This window comes from Parus major, chromosome 2 (assembly GCF_001522545.3).
Source record: "Parus major isolate Abel chromosome 2, Parus_major1.1, whole genome shotgun sequence".
Classification (NCBI taxonomy): Eukaryota; Metazoa; Chordata; class Aves; order Passeriformes; family Paridae; genus Parus; species Parus major.
Window position 1 is genome coordinate 33,393,287 of NC_031769.1, and position 16,108 is coordinate 33,409,394.

Here is a 16,108-nt window from a genome sequence, read left to right on the forward strand (position 1 = left end):
TTATTGACAGAATTGAGCTAATTCAAGCACACAATTTTGATAACCAAATGTGCATCTATAAAAGGATCCATCACACAACCAAAACAGGAATGTAATGCATAATTGATCATTAAGCCTGGAGTTTAAATGTGAGCCATTCTAGTAAAATCATCATGTGTATTTATAAAGCCAAGTACATACATGTACTTTAGCAAGACCAATGAGATATGAACAGTTAAGGTAAGACTTATGCCAATATATTAATGTCTGCATTTCACAACAAGAGCTTTTGAAAGGCTTAGGGTTGCAAGATGATCTGTAGAAAACACAGCAAATTAAAGAATAAGACCACTTAGTATAAGTTTTGGTTAATACTGTGTGTACAAGACTGGACCAAAACAAAAAATAAATAATCATGCAGCAAGTATTTACCAGTATAGGTTTTATTTCTTTTCAAAATAATGGGGTTTGTTTAGATTTAAAATACTTTAGTAGTTACCTAAAACAAATGTACACTTTATTAGAACTTCTGGTAAGTGCTGATCTGAGTTCTGAAAATGCATGACAGAATACAAGAAAATATAAAATTGGGTTAGCAAAATACAGTTATGGAGCTTTACAAGAGGGACACAAATTCTATATTATTCGACCTAAGTCTATCAGGTAAACAAGGTGTAACAGCTTTCCACTTACAACATGTGCCTATAAACTTAATCTGCAACCTGAATCCCAGGAAAAATTAACTTCTGATCAATTCAAGGCTAGTAGGTCCAAAACCAAAAAAAATCCATCTCAAGATGTGTTTTCTCATTGAACATATATTCCCTTTTTCCATAAGGTATTAATTTTAAATTTTAATAGATCTCTATATGATAAAATTGCAATAAAACATTCTATTATTATTCATGATTCACCTAAGTTTGTAGCCATAACGTAAGTTATTTTATATGTGAACAGTTAAGTGTTTCATAAAAAAAATATTTATTTATTGCATCTAGTGAAAACAACTTTGATGGTTCTTAAAAAAAACCCTGATGTTGGCTAATTGCCAAACAATCCCTTCCCTGTGGCTTGTTTTTTCAAGAATTATAAAGAAATTCTGGAGTTTGTTGTGATCTGGACAGCCAAAGATGATTAATCTGTATGGGAGCAGGATGCACAGTACTTGATTAAACCATAAACTTGCCAAATGAGCTATACGGATAAAAAAAATGTGGTTTGTTATTGTGTCCATTTCCACAGGACAGCTCACAAGTTTTCCTCCTCACGTAAAAACTGGAACACAGCTGAGAAGTCTTTCAGGGCATAGCCTTTGGCACACATCATCCTGTAGATCTGATGTGCCTGGGAGCCCAAAGGAACTGGTGTCTTCGTGTTGGTGGCAGAAATCTGGGCCAAGCCAAGATCCTGTGGGGGGCAAGAAGAGGGAGGAAGAGGGCAGAGAGGAAGAATGGAAGGAGAGAAAAAGAGAAAAAGTCAGGGGAGAAACAATAAGGACATAAACAGCCATGTACATATTATAGGTTATTTGGCTTCCTCTGTATCAAGAACTCTACAAGTACAATACTGCAGCCTTAACATTTCAGACCTGGAAGATGCAGGTTTTGCGTAGTTTCTATTTTTTAAAACAGTAATTCAATGTTATTCAACAGAAAAATCTCAAACTTTGCCAGACAGGCACCACCTTAAGAACAGGAGGAATTTTAAGACTTATCACTAGTAGCACTAGATTTTAAGACTCTAGATCACTGGTAGCAAGACCCAGACTATTTTCCCCCATTGAGTATATCATATCTAGTAAGAAAATCTCCCTGGCTATCCACTGAAACATTTCACGTAGACACTAAGAGTGTAATTTAGTTCTTTTGGCAAGAGGAATTCTTTGTTAGTATGAACAGGTTAAAAATCAGGCAGAAAAAATTTCAAGAACAAGAAAATGGAAGCCACTTAGCAAACATAGATTTACTATAATGTAAACAGTTAATAGCAAAATGAGAGTCATAGCCCACTTAGTGAATATAACTGCTTTTCTGCCTAATTGGAAGGAGGTATTAGAGAATTGCTTAGAGGCCAGTCCTGGGTCTGCTACAACTCAAAATTCTTCTTGACTGACTTTTTCTTTAATAACTTGCTTTAACAGAGGCATTAGAGAATAGTCCCACGAGGACAATTATGAGATGTGTCCTCCTTGGTCAACTACAGTTATAATCTGAAATAAATAGGACAGAACCCAACGGTGTTCTATGGTTCTATGACTAACCACAGTTAGCCAGAAATAGTCATCTGCCAGCTAGGCTGGAGGATGTCTTGAACTCTAAGCTGGATCAGACATGAAACAACCCAAAGAAGGAAGCACTAACAAGGGCCTGGATATATATATGAAAAGATCTCTTGACTAAGTAGGAAAGTAATGCACTGAAGGTTGCCTTTAAGGTCTTATTAATGAAATCAATGTTTGTGGTCCGTGTTTCAAGAAAGTTGCAAAAGAACCTCTCAAGTGTTACTAGGAAATGCCTAGATTTCCTGTCCATTCAGAACAATGGTGATTTATAGAATCTGCTTTGTGATTGAGTTTTTTTCCTGTTTTTCAGTGGTTTGTGTTGGAAGGGACCATAAAGATCATCTAATTCCAAGCCCCCAACTATGGGAAGGGACATCTTCCACTTGACCAGGCTGCTCCAAGCTTCATCCAACCTAACCTTGAGCACTTCCAGGGATGGGGCATCCACAGCTTCTCTGAGCAACCTGTGCCAGTGCCACATCACCCTCATAGAAACAATTTCTTCCTAATACCTAATCTAAATCCACTCTTTTTCAGTTTGAAGCTATTAGCCCTTATCCTGTCACTACATTTCCAAAAGTCCCACTCCAGGGGAGTCCTCCTGTAAATCTTGGAAGGTGCTAGAAGGTCTTGCCAGAGCCTTCTCTTCTCCAGGATGAACAACCCCAACTCTCTCAGCCTGTCTTCATAGAAGAAATGACTCAGCCCTCTGACAATGTTCACCACTCTCCTCTGCACTCACTCCAGCATGTCCATGGCCTTCTTATGTTGGGAGCTGTCATCCTGAAAATTAAGCTTTCTGATAATGTTTTCATAGTTTTAGTTACTTTCCTATGAAAGTCCTGTAAACTTAAGTTGTTTATCACATTCCTTCTAAGAAATGTCTTTTGATGGATGTTTGGCAAGACGACCAGTGTGCTTGGGAAGGCGGTAACTTAATTATCCAATCCCTGGTCATTGTGGAGAATCTATAAATACTGGAGTCAGAGAATAAAGTGATGGGTTTTTGTTCTGACACCGAGAGTGGTCGTGTGAATCATTTTGTGTTCTTTAGCAACAGGGAGCCCCAGAGCAGGATACAGCACTCCACGTGGGCTCTCACAAAAGCAGAGCAGAGGTGAAGAATCACCTTCCTGATGGTCACACTGCTTTTGATGCATCCCAGGATGTGACTGGGATTCTGGGCTACCAGCACACATTGCCAGGTCAGACTGAGCCTCTGGTCCACTCACACTTCCAAGTCTCTCCCCTCAGGACTGCCCTCAGTCTATTCTGTGCCCAGCCTGTATTCGTGGTTGGAATTGCTCCAACCCAAGTGCAGCACCCTACTCCTCACTGAAATTCATGAGGTTTGCAAAGGCCCACCTCTCACATCTGTCTAAGTCTTGGAGTATCTCAGCCTTCTCCAAATTCTGGGTAACCAAGTCCTAACCCTATATAAGATATATATTATATATTATATATTCCTATACCTACAGAAGCTTTTCTTGTTGCCTTTGAGTATCTGGTCAGGTTTAATTTTATCAGGGCTTCAGCTTTCCTAACCTGATTCCTGGCTCCTTGGAAAATTTGTCTGTCTACCTCACAGGTAGCTGTTCTTGCTTCCAATCTCTGTAGGCTTCCTTTTTGTGACTGTAGTTGTGCAGGAATTCCTTGTTCATCAGCACAGGCTTCCTGATGGTTTTGCCTGACTTCCTCCTCGTTGGGATGCATTTCTCCTGAGATTGGAGGAGGTGATCCTTGAATGTTAACCTGCTCTCTTGTGCCACTCTTCCCTCCAGGGCCTTACCATGGTTTTGTACTAATCAGATTCTTGCAGAGGCCAAAGCTGGCCCTCCTGAAGTCCAGGGTAGTGGGCTAGCTGTGCACCTTCCTTGCTGCCCTAAGGACCTTAAACTACATCACTTCATGGTCACTGCAGCCAAGGCTGCTCTTGAGATTCACATTCCCACCGGCCCCTCCTTGCTGATGTGAACAAGGTCCAACATATCAAGCTCTTCTTGTTGGCTCCTCTATCTTTGGAGAAGGAGGTTCTTACCAACACATTCCAAGATCTTTCTAGATTACTTATGCTCTGCTGTGCTGCCCCTCCAGCATATATCAGTGTGGTTGAAGTCCCCCATGAGGACCAAGGCTTGCAGATGTGAGATGGATCTTATTTGTCTTTATTTGTCTCATCTGCTTAGTCTTCAGGTCAGATGGGCTGTAGAAGGTCTCCACTATAATGTCACCTGTCCCTACTCTCCCTTTAGTCCTGACCCATAAGCTCTCAGTCAGCTCCTCCTCCATCCCCAGGTGAAGCTCCATGCATGCCAGCTGGTCACTGATATAGAGCCTGGATCGTTCCACTCCAACACCCCAGTCAGAGGAGTCATCCCACCATGTCTCTGTGATGCCAGTATGGTCACAGCCCTGCAGGCATGCACACACAGCATTTGCATAGGGTCATTTAAACTGGGCTCTGATGAAGCCAACTAACTGGCTGTAACAGCTGTAATTCCTTTGTGCTGCTCTTCAGGTGCTCTCATGCTGGACCTGCAATCCATCTCCAGGCTCTGGACAGCTATTGCTGTTACTGACATCAAACTGCTAGGAGTGGGATGAATGCAGTTCCCCCCCCCCAACTTTAGCTTAAAGCTTTCTTCCCCACACCTCTGCAAGCCTGTAAGTGAGGTCACTCTTCACCTACTCTGACAGATGGTCCCCCATCCTTGATATAGAAAAACTGAGTGCTAAGAGCTAATGCTAAGAGCTAAGAGCACCTTTGACTTCTCAGGGATGACTTACAAGACAGGTCTTTACTTTCTGTGTGTCTGGATTTGAATTAGCACAAGGAAATTCAAGATCTTACTCTACTCTCTAAATGTCACTTCGATCTGTAAATCGGCTCTGTAAAGGTCATTCTGATACAAATCAGAATTATAGTTACTTTTCCTATTGCCCTCAAATGACTTCAAGTTCTAGGAAAATGGGAAAAACATACATATCAGATGTCACAGGATCCAAAACAGTTTTCATCTGCATCAGGGCAGATCACTTCTTCTCTGTTGAAAGACTGATGAGCTGACAAATCTAGGAACACTTACTTTAACCTACAAGATATTTAATGACATATATAAACCCTCTTTGTGAAATCAGTACCAATAGTATTTGTTTTAGTCGAGAAAGCTTAACTCATGTAATAAAATATTAGAATGGCAAACTCATCTAATTTCAAACTAGTGAAAGTACTTGGTATTAGTATTGGTTGTGGTGATTGATCTATTTCTCTCTGAAGGGACATTCACAGAAACAGTCCCTGAAAATTTTGAATGGACTGCTAGCACAAATACAATTTCAAAAATGTCCTGGCTTTGGCAAGGGACAGGGTTAATTTTTCACAGTAGCTGCGAGGGGGTAGAGCCTCACACCGTGTGGGCATGGCATGGCCAAAACCTCAATGTTATTTGGTACCAACCCATGCCATTGCTAGGGTGGGGAAAGGAACACTCTTTCTGGCTTCCCTTCTGCATGCTCCCTTCTGGTTGTGGAAAAGTGTAGTGGGTTGGTCTGTCCACCTTTGTTTTTCATTGTCCTGGGCTTGGTGAGCATTTTGCATTTAAAACATCCTCTCTTTTGTTATTAGCATTGTTGCTGTCATTGTTTGTGTTCTTATCACATGTCTGCTTCCAGTAAATTGCTCTTACCTCAACCCATGACCTCTCCCTCTTGTGTCTCTAACTAGAGGGGAATGGGAGCATCTCACAGGGGTTTTTTTTGTGGTAGTACTAAATTGGGGAATAGCATTCCTAAACCAAGGCAATAATGTAGCTCTGTTCACTTCAGTAACGAAAGTCTGGGTCCAAGATGGCTGAAACATTTAATAACATTTCAACAGTCAAATGGACAAGGACTTTTGACTGAAGTGCAGGAAGGATGCTTCTCTTTTTAAAAACTCCATTCAGAGCTTTGAAGGAAAAAACGCAAGAAAATGTAAGTAAAGCTTATCTTTAGCTCCAGATTGTAAAGTATTTTGCACCTTTTCATTTGAGGCCGGAGATTCTTCAAGGGAAATAGTACGAAACAGCTATGAAAGAAATTTCCCTTTGTTGACTTATTTGGAAAAGTAGAAATGAAAGCATAGTTTATGGTTTCTCTCATATTCTTTGGAACTGACAACATCTTCCAGATGTCTCAGTGCACTGAATATTCTAACACTTCCTCAGCTTAGAATTGGGAAACAGATTCTCTTTCACAATTTGCTTCTACTTCGGAATTACCTGGTTCTTTACATTTATTTTGCAGTTGACGTAAATGAAACTGCCATTTGGAATAAAGCTCAAAGGCTGTCTTGACATGACTCATGAGGACTATGATATAAATCTAGCTCTTCTCAGGATCCAAAGCTGACATTTAATTAGCAGCTGTGCTGTCAATGGAAGATGGAACTTCTGGCCTGCCAATGCCTTGGACACAAACATGGTGTGGTAAACTAAACTAGATTTTTTAAAATGCAAAATCTTTACAGCAGTTTATCACATTAAGTTGACTAAATTACATGTTTCAGTATTGAATTTCAAGACCAAAGCTTCTCAGAACTGTCTGGAAAACTTTTCTGACCCAAACACTTCTGGCTTTTTTGGAGAGATTTTGCTGACAAAATTTCTTTAAGAAAGCCTTTGACTTCCACCGTCTCTCATATGTGAACAGGAACTTGAAGTTTAGTAACTGTGTTTAGTGACTGTTACTGAGGTACTCCTAGATACTTTCACTGCAGAATACTTTCTCCTCAACCTCAGGGTTTTCAAAGGTTTTCTCTTTTGAATACATTCTTTTTTACTTCTTAAGTGGAAAAATTGTGCTCTGAAATTCCCTTGCAAAAAGTTCCCATCTCAAACAATTCACAAGCTGCATAGTATACCATATATCAGGATGAAATGGATAGTAGCAAAAGTCTTTCCACAAACTAAAAAGCAGTCTCTTAGAAGGGATCACCACTGCACCAAAGAATAGCCTGAACATGATCAGCTGTTTTGGCTACTTATTCAAGAAATCTTCCACCTATATAGAATAACAGAGCATAGTTCAAGAGGCATGAAAGGAATTTAATGTCTTTCCTTCTTACTGAGGATTCTAGCCTAAAGAAGGCAGTCTTCTGGACTGTCAGGAGAGGCAAGTCAGAAGAGGTGAACAGCAATTACAAATCTTTCTGAGGAACTCTCTCTTGGTTATCATTGATGCTTTCTAACCAAAAGCTGGCAGTTTCAACAGGCACAAACCAGGCTGCTATTCCTTCAATTAAAGAAAGATCTTTCAGGGCATTTTCCAGGGGAGATGAAGGTCCCTCTTAGAAGCAGACCAAAGGGAAAAAACCAACCCTTTAGAAAGAAACTTAAAAGGGAGGGAAGAAAATATGAGCCCCTATTGCATTTATACTGTAATGCTATTCTGGACAAGATTGAGATCTATCAATCATGAGAATAGAGACTGCAGTGTGAAACATGGCACAACAGGCAAAGGAGATTCTGAAAATACACAACACGGCAACAAGCTTTACAGCAGGGCCAAGATCAGGCTGGTTATCTCTAATGGCCTGGTAAACTCCAAGCAATAACCTAATGCTTTTTATAAATCTGTAATTTAACCAACACTTTATTGTCCCTTATGTTCAGTGACTTGAACACAATGTAAAAACCAATGCTTTTCAATATTTTAACACATTCCTCAAAGAAATGAATGTTCCTGGTCATTGGTCCATAAACACAAAATGTAGCAGCCATTGAGGGGTTGTGAGCCATGCAGCATTAGCAAAGTTTTTGTGGTGCTACCATATGCAAAACACTCTGGACCCACTCTGAAGAGAAGTTGGTTAATTTCATTGAGTGTGCAAATGTACCAATTGTCCTAAATCAGCTGCAAAATGACTGAACAGTATCAATAAGCAGGTACTATATATAGGAGCTCCAGCACTTTGGAGATTTGTATGGTAATATCTGAGTTTGTTCACCAGCTTTTAGAATGCTGTTTTAGTTTTAAGTGCTACATTTCCACTTACATGGAAGAGCTGAAAATGGACAAAATGCCTAACCAGTTGGGAGCACTCAATAAACTGGTATGCATAAAACCTATCCTGTATGAACTCAAATGCCTCCCTCAGGACAGTATCTCCATGAAACAGATATTCAGTGTGAAATTATTTCCTGCACTTAGATGAGACATCTCTTCCAGAGCTGATTTTATAGTTTACCTTAGGCAATCATTGTGCTCAGTGCAGAAGTAGTTCAAGAGTCAGAGTTCTGTATCTCCTTCCTCCAACTGTGTCCTAACAGTGGGATGCAGAGCTCTGACCTCCTTGCCTACTTTCCTTTGGCCTCTAAAAACTTTGCTTTCCTGACCACAGAGTGACTCAGGACAGCACTTTTCCTGGAAAAACCAAGAGCATGGCAATAATCGTATTCTCCCAGGATGGGACAACAGTAGGTTTTCAACTTCCTACTGCTGAGAAGGACCTAAACCCCAGATCTCCCACTTTGTGGACAAGCAATTTAGATTACTAGGTAATTAGTCATGAGCAGCCCTTCTTCTGTCACCAGCTAAGACAATTCAGGAGAGCTCACAGAATGTTGCAGAAACCTACAGGAGATCAGCCTGTGGTGGTGTGGGTTGCTTTCTGCATCCCAGATGGCCTTAGGCAGAAGGACAAGCACACAAGCAATTGGCTTAGCAAGGAAGGGCTTGCTAGAGAGCACGTCCAGTAGCAGTTAAAGGTATCTGGAAGAGAGTGGGCCCAAAATCTGAGATGCTTATGCCACTATCAGCACTTAATTAAGTCACTTGGATTTCCCTGAATTCTCTCTTGAACTTAGGCTCCTAAATTCTAGAGCAGTGATGCAAGAAGCACCTAAGCAGCTTGTTGAATGCTCACTATACCCCCAAGTCCATTGAGACTCCTTTATCAAAGCAGAACTCAAAAATATTATGCACATAATCTCACTGAGTGGCTCAGCAGTAACAGTAACAGGCTAGAAAGAAGCTGGAGACTAAGGAAAAGCCCTCTAAACAACTCATTAATTCAGAGCTATAGGAAGAGTTCAGTTCCCCTCTATTCATGCCTATGCATTATCCTGTAATCATAAATTTTCACTGAGAAGACCATTTGCTAGAAGCCCAGAGAGAAGCGACTACACATACTGGACAGGGAAGTGTTATGTACCTTAGCCATGAGTGTTGTTCCAAAGCCACCTTGGTAATTGTTAGCTGAGGGTACTCCTTCCATCACTCCAGGAACAGGGTTGTACGTATCGCTTGACCAACAGCGACCTGAGCTCATATTTAGGATTTTGGCCAGCAGCTTCGGGTCAAGGCCTAATCTGTCAAAGGTCAAAGAAGAGAAGTGTTAATGTCAAAATGCACAAGACATGGGTGACTTGTTTTATATCTTAGGGCCCTACCATCATTCCTCTCCCTTTATTATAAGTCATGAAAAATGACAGAGTATTGATATTGGGGGCAGGGATGCTGTTTCTTAAATTAAAGAGCATCAATCCACCCTTTAAGCAGTAGGTTTTCAAAGCTTTTTTCCTTTTTCACTAAGCAAATCCTCTTCACCTAGCAATTTTGAAAGTGCAAGCAAATTAAAAGTTCTCTGAGAATAATAGTTACCTTCTACTTCAGTTACTAAAACTCATTCTCTGTTCTGCTACCTACTAGGTCACACACTTCTTCCTCATATCAAAATATTCTCTGAACAAAGCAAAAAATACACAAGCAAGTGTGTCAACATGAAAATTGTTGTGTGCTGCATTTGTATGTGAACACTAGTGCATTTCTGAAGTAAACAAGATAACACAATTGATTCTGCTCTAATAATGTGAATAAAAATGCTGCACTTTTCAAAAAACCATTACTGTCGTATACAGCTGTGCATTCTTGTCTTTGCTATTATTAAATCTTCATTATATGCTCCTGCTTATGAGGCAAGTCTGCATTTCACTGTGACATATGTTATCTATCTGCAAACATATATTATAGTTCTGGGTCAGCTGCTGATAAGGTTACTGATCCCGATAAAACAAAGCTTGTCCAAGTAGAAACGTCATTTGTTCTACCATGGAGATGATGGCATAAACTGCTGCTCAGTGCAGACCCTGAAAATTCTTCAATATTATAAGAAATTAACCCTCTTATGAATTCACATTTATGCTGATAATAAGTTGCAAGTGTAATTTTACATCAATTGCATTAAGAGCAAGAACAAGCAGCAGCAGTTTATATGGCACTGTACAAATGTTCAGCTACACACAGGACAAAAGAGAAGGCAAGGGAACTATCTCCAGTAACAATGCAAGATGAGAAAAGGACATTTTAAAGGGGATATATCACAACCTTCTACAAAATTTATTTAAATAGATTTTATAGTTTTTTATGTTAGTTCTCACATCACAGGCTTTTGCAGATCCCCATAGCCTAACAATGTAGCCTAGCAGTGCTTCCAGGCACTGTAGCATTCAAGGTTTTAACGTGTAGATGAGAAAAGCTTATTACCTATGGAACAGTTGCTAAAATGCATGTTTATCTATTCCAGTAGGCATTCTAAATGGATTTGAAAAACTACATTTAAGACAGTAGGCCCTACAGCATGGCTCCTGCTCCTATAGTGGCACTGTGCCCTGCAATTCTGCCTTCCTAATGCAAAGCAAGATCTTTTTCTGTATTTCAGACAGCTTTTTAGCAGTACTGCTGTGCACTTTTATTTATGATTTGCTGCAGCAGTCCCTGGATTTCAATGGAGAGTCTCTGCTGGCCTAAATGGGATCAAGCTTTATGCTCCTCCCATTTTTTTTCCAACCCTCTGATTCAACAGAATGCTTATAATGATCATTTATTTAAAAATATAAACTGTATTTTCCAGCACCAATATGTTTTCACAGTATTTGAATTACATTTTTTTTTGTGTATAGTGCATCAAAGTCCTCATCATAAAAGTCTCCATCAAGAGCTACTCTGAATAATGGCTTTAATTGTATAAATTAAAAAAAACCAAACCCCACACTGGGAGCATTCAAAGCTCGAGCTTTCAAATACACAGAGGTTGCTTTGTTTTCCCCCAAACAAATCTTTTGACTTGTCTGTTTCCTTATCATAGTTACATCCAGATCAGAATTTTTACCAATGTAGTGCCTGCTTGTGCCATATCCAGCTGCATGGAGAGGCCTGCAATTACAGCTGTGAGTATACTGCAAGACAGAGCTTATTATTTCAAAACACATATAACCCTCCCAAAGGGTTTTACAGTGTTCCAACTACCTCTCTGTGAAAGTATACTTTAAAAGATATGCATGTATTATACAGATATCTAAAATACTGTCTTGCATTAGATCTGACATATTTTTGCTCCTGGAAAAGAAAAAGGAAGATCGTGTCAGTTTGTATCCCTGATTCTTCAAAATTCATTGCTCTTAAACACCATGCAGCTTCTCTTCAGGAGACCTGAACCTATTTTTTTTTTCTCTTTTGCAGCAAGTGTATCATTAATAAGAGCAAGTTAGAAGTGCTTTGCATTTCATCTTTCTGAAGATTCATCCACTGGTGCATATATAACTGACAGTTAAAATTAGACATATATTAAAATCAGTTACTGAAGAAGTCCTCTGTCTTCCACTGTGCCCAAAGCTTGTAATGGTCTGAAACCAGCCAGAATATACAGTAATTGTCATTCAGCAAGAGTCTATCCTAGAAAGTCATGCTTCAGTGGAGAAGACTGAGTTTCCATTTGAAATCAACAAATTAATCCAAGACAGGTATCTGAAAGGGCAAGTTTAATAGGAAGCAGCTACTGGGCTCTCAACCATGATAAAATGTTATTGCTGTTTCCCTGTAAATTGGCTGGGAACATACGATACTCTCTGCATAAGAGCTCCATTGCTGTTCAGGAGATATACTGCTCAAGCTATCAAAATGATGACAGTCTGCCAGTCCCCATAACAACTTGCCATTGGACGTGGCAAGAGCTTGTGCATGTGCGTGTGAATTTACAATTACCAAAATGTTCTTCTCCCTTATAAGCAGAAAAGAAGCCCATGTATTAACTGTACCTATAATAGAACAAAAACAATTGCTCCCTCAAATCAATGCTTCTTCAATAACATTCCTAATGAAGTGAACAGCAGAATCTAAGCAATAGATGCACGTACTAAAATAAAAAAGGTTAAAATAGGATCCCTTCACACCACTGCTCAAAACTCAGGTTTTGCTGAGCTCTAATAAAGCCTCAGCCTGAATTTTTCATATACTCCTCCAAAAATACAGTCTGGAACGGACACAGAAATTGAAAAAGTGTTTCATAAGAAAGATACATCCTGGTCTCATTTTAAGGTGTAACAACTGAAATAGCTGAACCCTTGAGAGTTTCCCATTTCAAGGTGCTTTGGATAAACACTGTACAAAAGTGCAAATATTCTAGCAGAACCTTACCAGCATCATTACAAACCTTCAAGAGACTTAGCTATAGTCCCACACCAAAGACAGCAGAACCACACCCTGGAGTTCTTTTTCAAGGTACTCTTTTTAAACTTTACAGTGGGGATGTGTGCCAGGCCAATTATTCCTCAGCCTGTTGCACATACTCCTCTCTACTCTGTCAACTCTCATTTCTGTTTGTGTCTTACATCCACAGCTCAGGGGTGCTCACAGAAGCCAGATCTAGAGACTGAGACTATGTTTAAACTCGGCACGAGAGGAAAATGTTCTTTTACCCTCTTTTCACTTTATTTATCTAAAAAACCAAGTGGGCACAAATCCATAGAGTAAAATTGCTTAGGAAGGAGCTATATTTGCAGCTTTTGGTATAAATTTGGGTGGCATTGCAGTCCCTCCTCATAATTTTCTCTGCTGTTGGAAGTACAAATTGATTTTGCAGCAAGGTTATTGCCATACAGCCCTTACCGCTCTCCTGGTCCCTTATATCCCAACCACATTAAGCAACCTTGTCCTGTCTTGTGTCACCACACAAGCCCTTCCTTGAGTCTTTGCAGGCAGTTTCTGATGGGATTGCAAACTGTCTGTCAGGCAGAAACTTCCATCTGACCTAAACACAAACCAGGTATTGGCAATATTTCATTTCTGAGCTTTATTTTGTTAGTATTAGAAATTGTTTCACTGGAGCTCAGGGCTCAGTTGAATGAAGTTATTGGCACTGAGATGATCAGCAAAATGAAAAAGAAAAATATTTTCTGACTGGGGACAGTATCACTTCATGTTTGAACTTCTTATTTGTGCAGTTTACATGTACTCTGTGTGTCAGTTTGACACAGAAAGTCAGTATTTTGCAATATGCACACTACTCATAAAACTACAGCAAAATGTGCTCAAGATTTTTCAACTGACAAGTTGTACTAACATGCTAGAAAGAAAAGAAAATACAAATGACAATGTGAATTAATGTCTGCCACACCTTTTATCTTCTACTAGTAACACTCATAAATCATCAGGAAAGTACTGGAAAAACTGAACATAAGCATTTCATTGGTCAGAACTAAGGATGGGAATATTTTTAAAAAGTATTTATGCAACTTAATCTTCCAGTGAAAATGAAGATCTTCATTAGTAAATATAGATGATATTTGAGTAAAGCAAGTGAAATACAAATGCAAAATCACATAGCAATATGGCCTATTTTTCTGGGAGTTTATTGTGGAATTTTTGTTCTTTAATGTCAGTTTTCTTTCCTCCTCACCACGTTCTATTTGCTACTTGTGCTGAAGTTTGGAAAAATTCTGTAATTTCAAGTATAAAATAAATAAAACAATAATTAAAAAATATGAAATTAGTAAAAGTCACTTTAACTGCTTCAGAAAATAACAAGCTTGACTACATAGCTTATGAAAACATTAGAGAAGAAGTAGCTATTAATAAAATTAATATCACACTGTTTTGAAGACTTAAGTTCAGAGTATACAGTTGTTTATGGAAGGTGTTGTAATATGATTTTGTAGATGCATCTAGTTCAGACTGCAGTATTTTAAATAATTAGCTATTCAAAGTCCCTAGAACTCAATTTAAATGATGTAGCAGATATGCACAATGCATGATATAAAGACATGTTATATTCTATCTGAAAGTTAAGAACAAATCTAAGTTCCTCAACTCCTATTCGGAATTTCTAGATTTTCAGTATCCTTTACCATTATTAAGTCAAAGTCAGACTTTCTTCACCAGATAAGCATCAATCTAGTAAATCAAGTTCAGGTTCCTACTCTCTTCAGAGCAGGCAGTCACACTATCCTTTGAGCTTTAAACTAGAAGAAAAAAAATCCTGAATTTATTAATATAGCAAAACTTCTAATAATTAGAATAAAAATTGTAAACTTCTACATTAGAAATTTTTACACATTCCAAGTGGAAAGTTCTTATTCTAGTTATAAGCAGAAGTCATCTTCTCAAGATTTAAATAATTCTAAATTAAAATCAATGCAAGGGCTCTATTTTACTTCATAAGGCTTTCAATAACCACCTCTACCTTAAACTTCATGCAGTTTTTGACTAAATGAGTTCCTGCTCTTTCTATACTTTGGTTTACAATAATCAGGTTTCTTCTACAATAAATATAGTTCCTTCTTGATAACCTTAACTGTAGGGTAGGGAGGCTTATATATCGTTACTTTCAGATTGGATTTTTGCTCACAAACTGTAAGTACAGATTCAGCCAAAATGTAAACTGGAAAAGGAAAAAAATCCTAAAAAAATTCTAAACATCTTCAAGCTACAGTGACTGCAGACATCAACTTGCTCTTCACAGGGCTTACACACCCAGAATACCCCACTTCTCTTGGTTTTATTTTAGTCATTCCTACAAATGTAGATAAAACTGTAACAAAAAATTAATTGCATATGCTTTATTAAGTGAATCATGACTTAAAGCAGAATCTGATGCAAGCTTTCTGGATAACACTGGATTACAAAAGTTGTAAACAATGTTACTGGTTTTATTATGGCTTGATGCAGACATGCTTCAGTATATTATAGACTCTCAATTTTAAAATGTAAATGGTACAGGATATTGATAAACCAATTAGCACTGATGCAAAGCAAATTCCTCTTTTATCTCAATTACAACATGACAACTTAATAGGTCAAGACAGTCTAACATCTGAGACAAGGGCAATTCAATAAAACAACTGCATCTTGATATGGTAATTAAGAGGAAATGTGAATCCATTACATTGTCTTGTGTATGTGCACATATGTAGGTGTTCTTTATTTATTTCAGCATTTGATGCCCTCTTGCTGTTTTTATAGTGTATCAAATCCACAGGAATATAGTTGAGCCCAGTTGGTAAGAGCCTACAGTATCTGTAGTTTTAGCAGGCAAATTTTAAGGATGAAACTGTGCAGATAAGGGATTAATGAAAAACTCCTAAAAGATACACAATTGCAAGATAATCCCTTCAAACACAGGAGTTCTCTGTCTATAAATTTGCAAATAATTTTGATCTGGCTACAAGAATTTATTAGAAGTTTAAACACCTTAAAACTGAACTGGTGCTTGCATGCACTCTATTGGAAAATGAAACAAAACGACAAAGAAAACAGCAAAATAAATACATGACAATTGGAAAACAAAAATATTTTTTCTTAAATATGATGTCATTTAAAAGTTAGATGTACCACATGCTAGAAAAGAAATGGTAGTTTCAGCATCAGCAAGAGTGCAGTGGAGCATACTGCAGCTTTTTGACAAACTAGGAGTTTTGGCAATTAGGACAAAGTGCTTTCATAAAGTCAAAGAAAGGTAGATGTTCTGTTTTATGCTTTCATCTTAATTTGATATACACACTGTAGTAGAAGTTTCACTTTACAATATATCTTGAA

At 38.5% G+C, this 16,108-nt stretch overlaps 1 protein-coding gene across 1 annotated transcript in view; it reads right to left on the reverse strand.

Moving 5' to 3' along the window:
* Positions 1–404: 404 nt before the first annotated feature.
* HIBADH (3-hydroxyisobutyrate dehydrogenase) overlaps positions 405–16,108 on the reverse strand; it is an 86,325-nt gene continuing 70,621 nt past the window's right edge. The window contains exons 7-8 of the mRNA XM_015619825.2: positions 9,453–9,609; positions 405–1,386 (exon numbers count right to left, since the gene is read on the reverse strand). Of these exons, the coding sequence (XP_015475311.1) occupies positions 1,228–1,386; positions 9,453–9,609 (316 nt within the window). The 3' untranslated portion in view covers positions 405–1,227. The remainder of the gene's footprint in view (positions 1,387–9,452; positions 9,610–16,108) is intronic.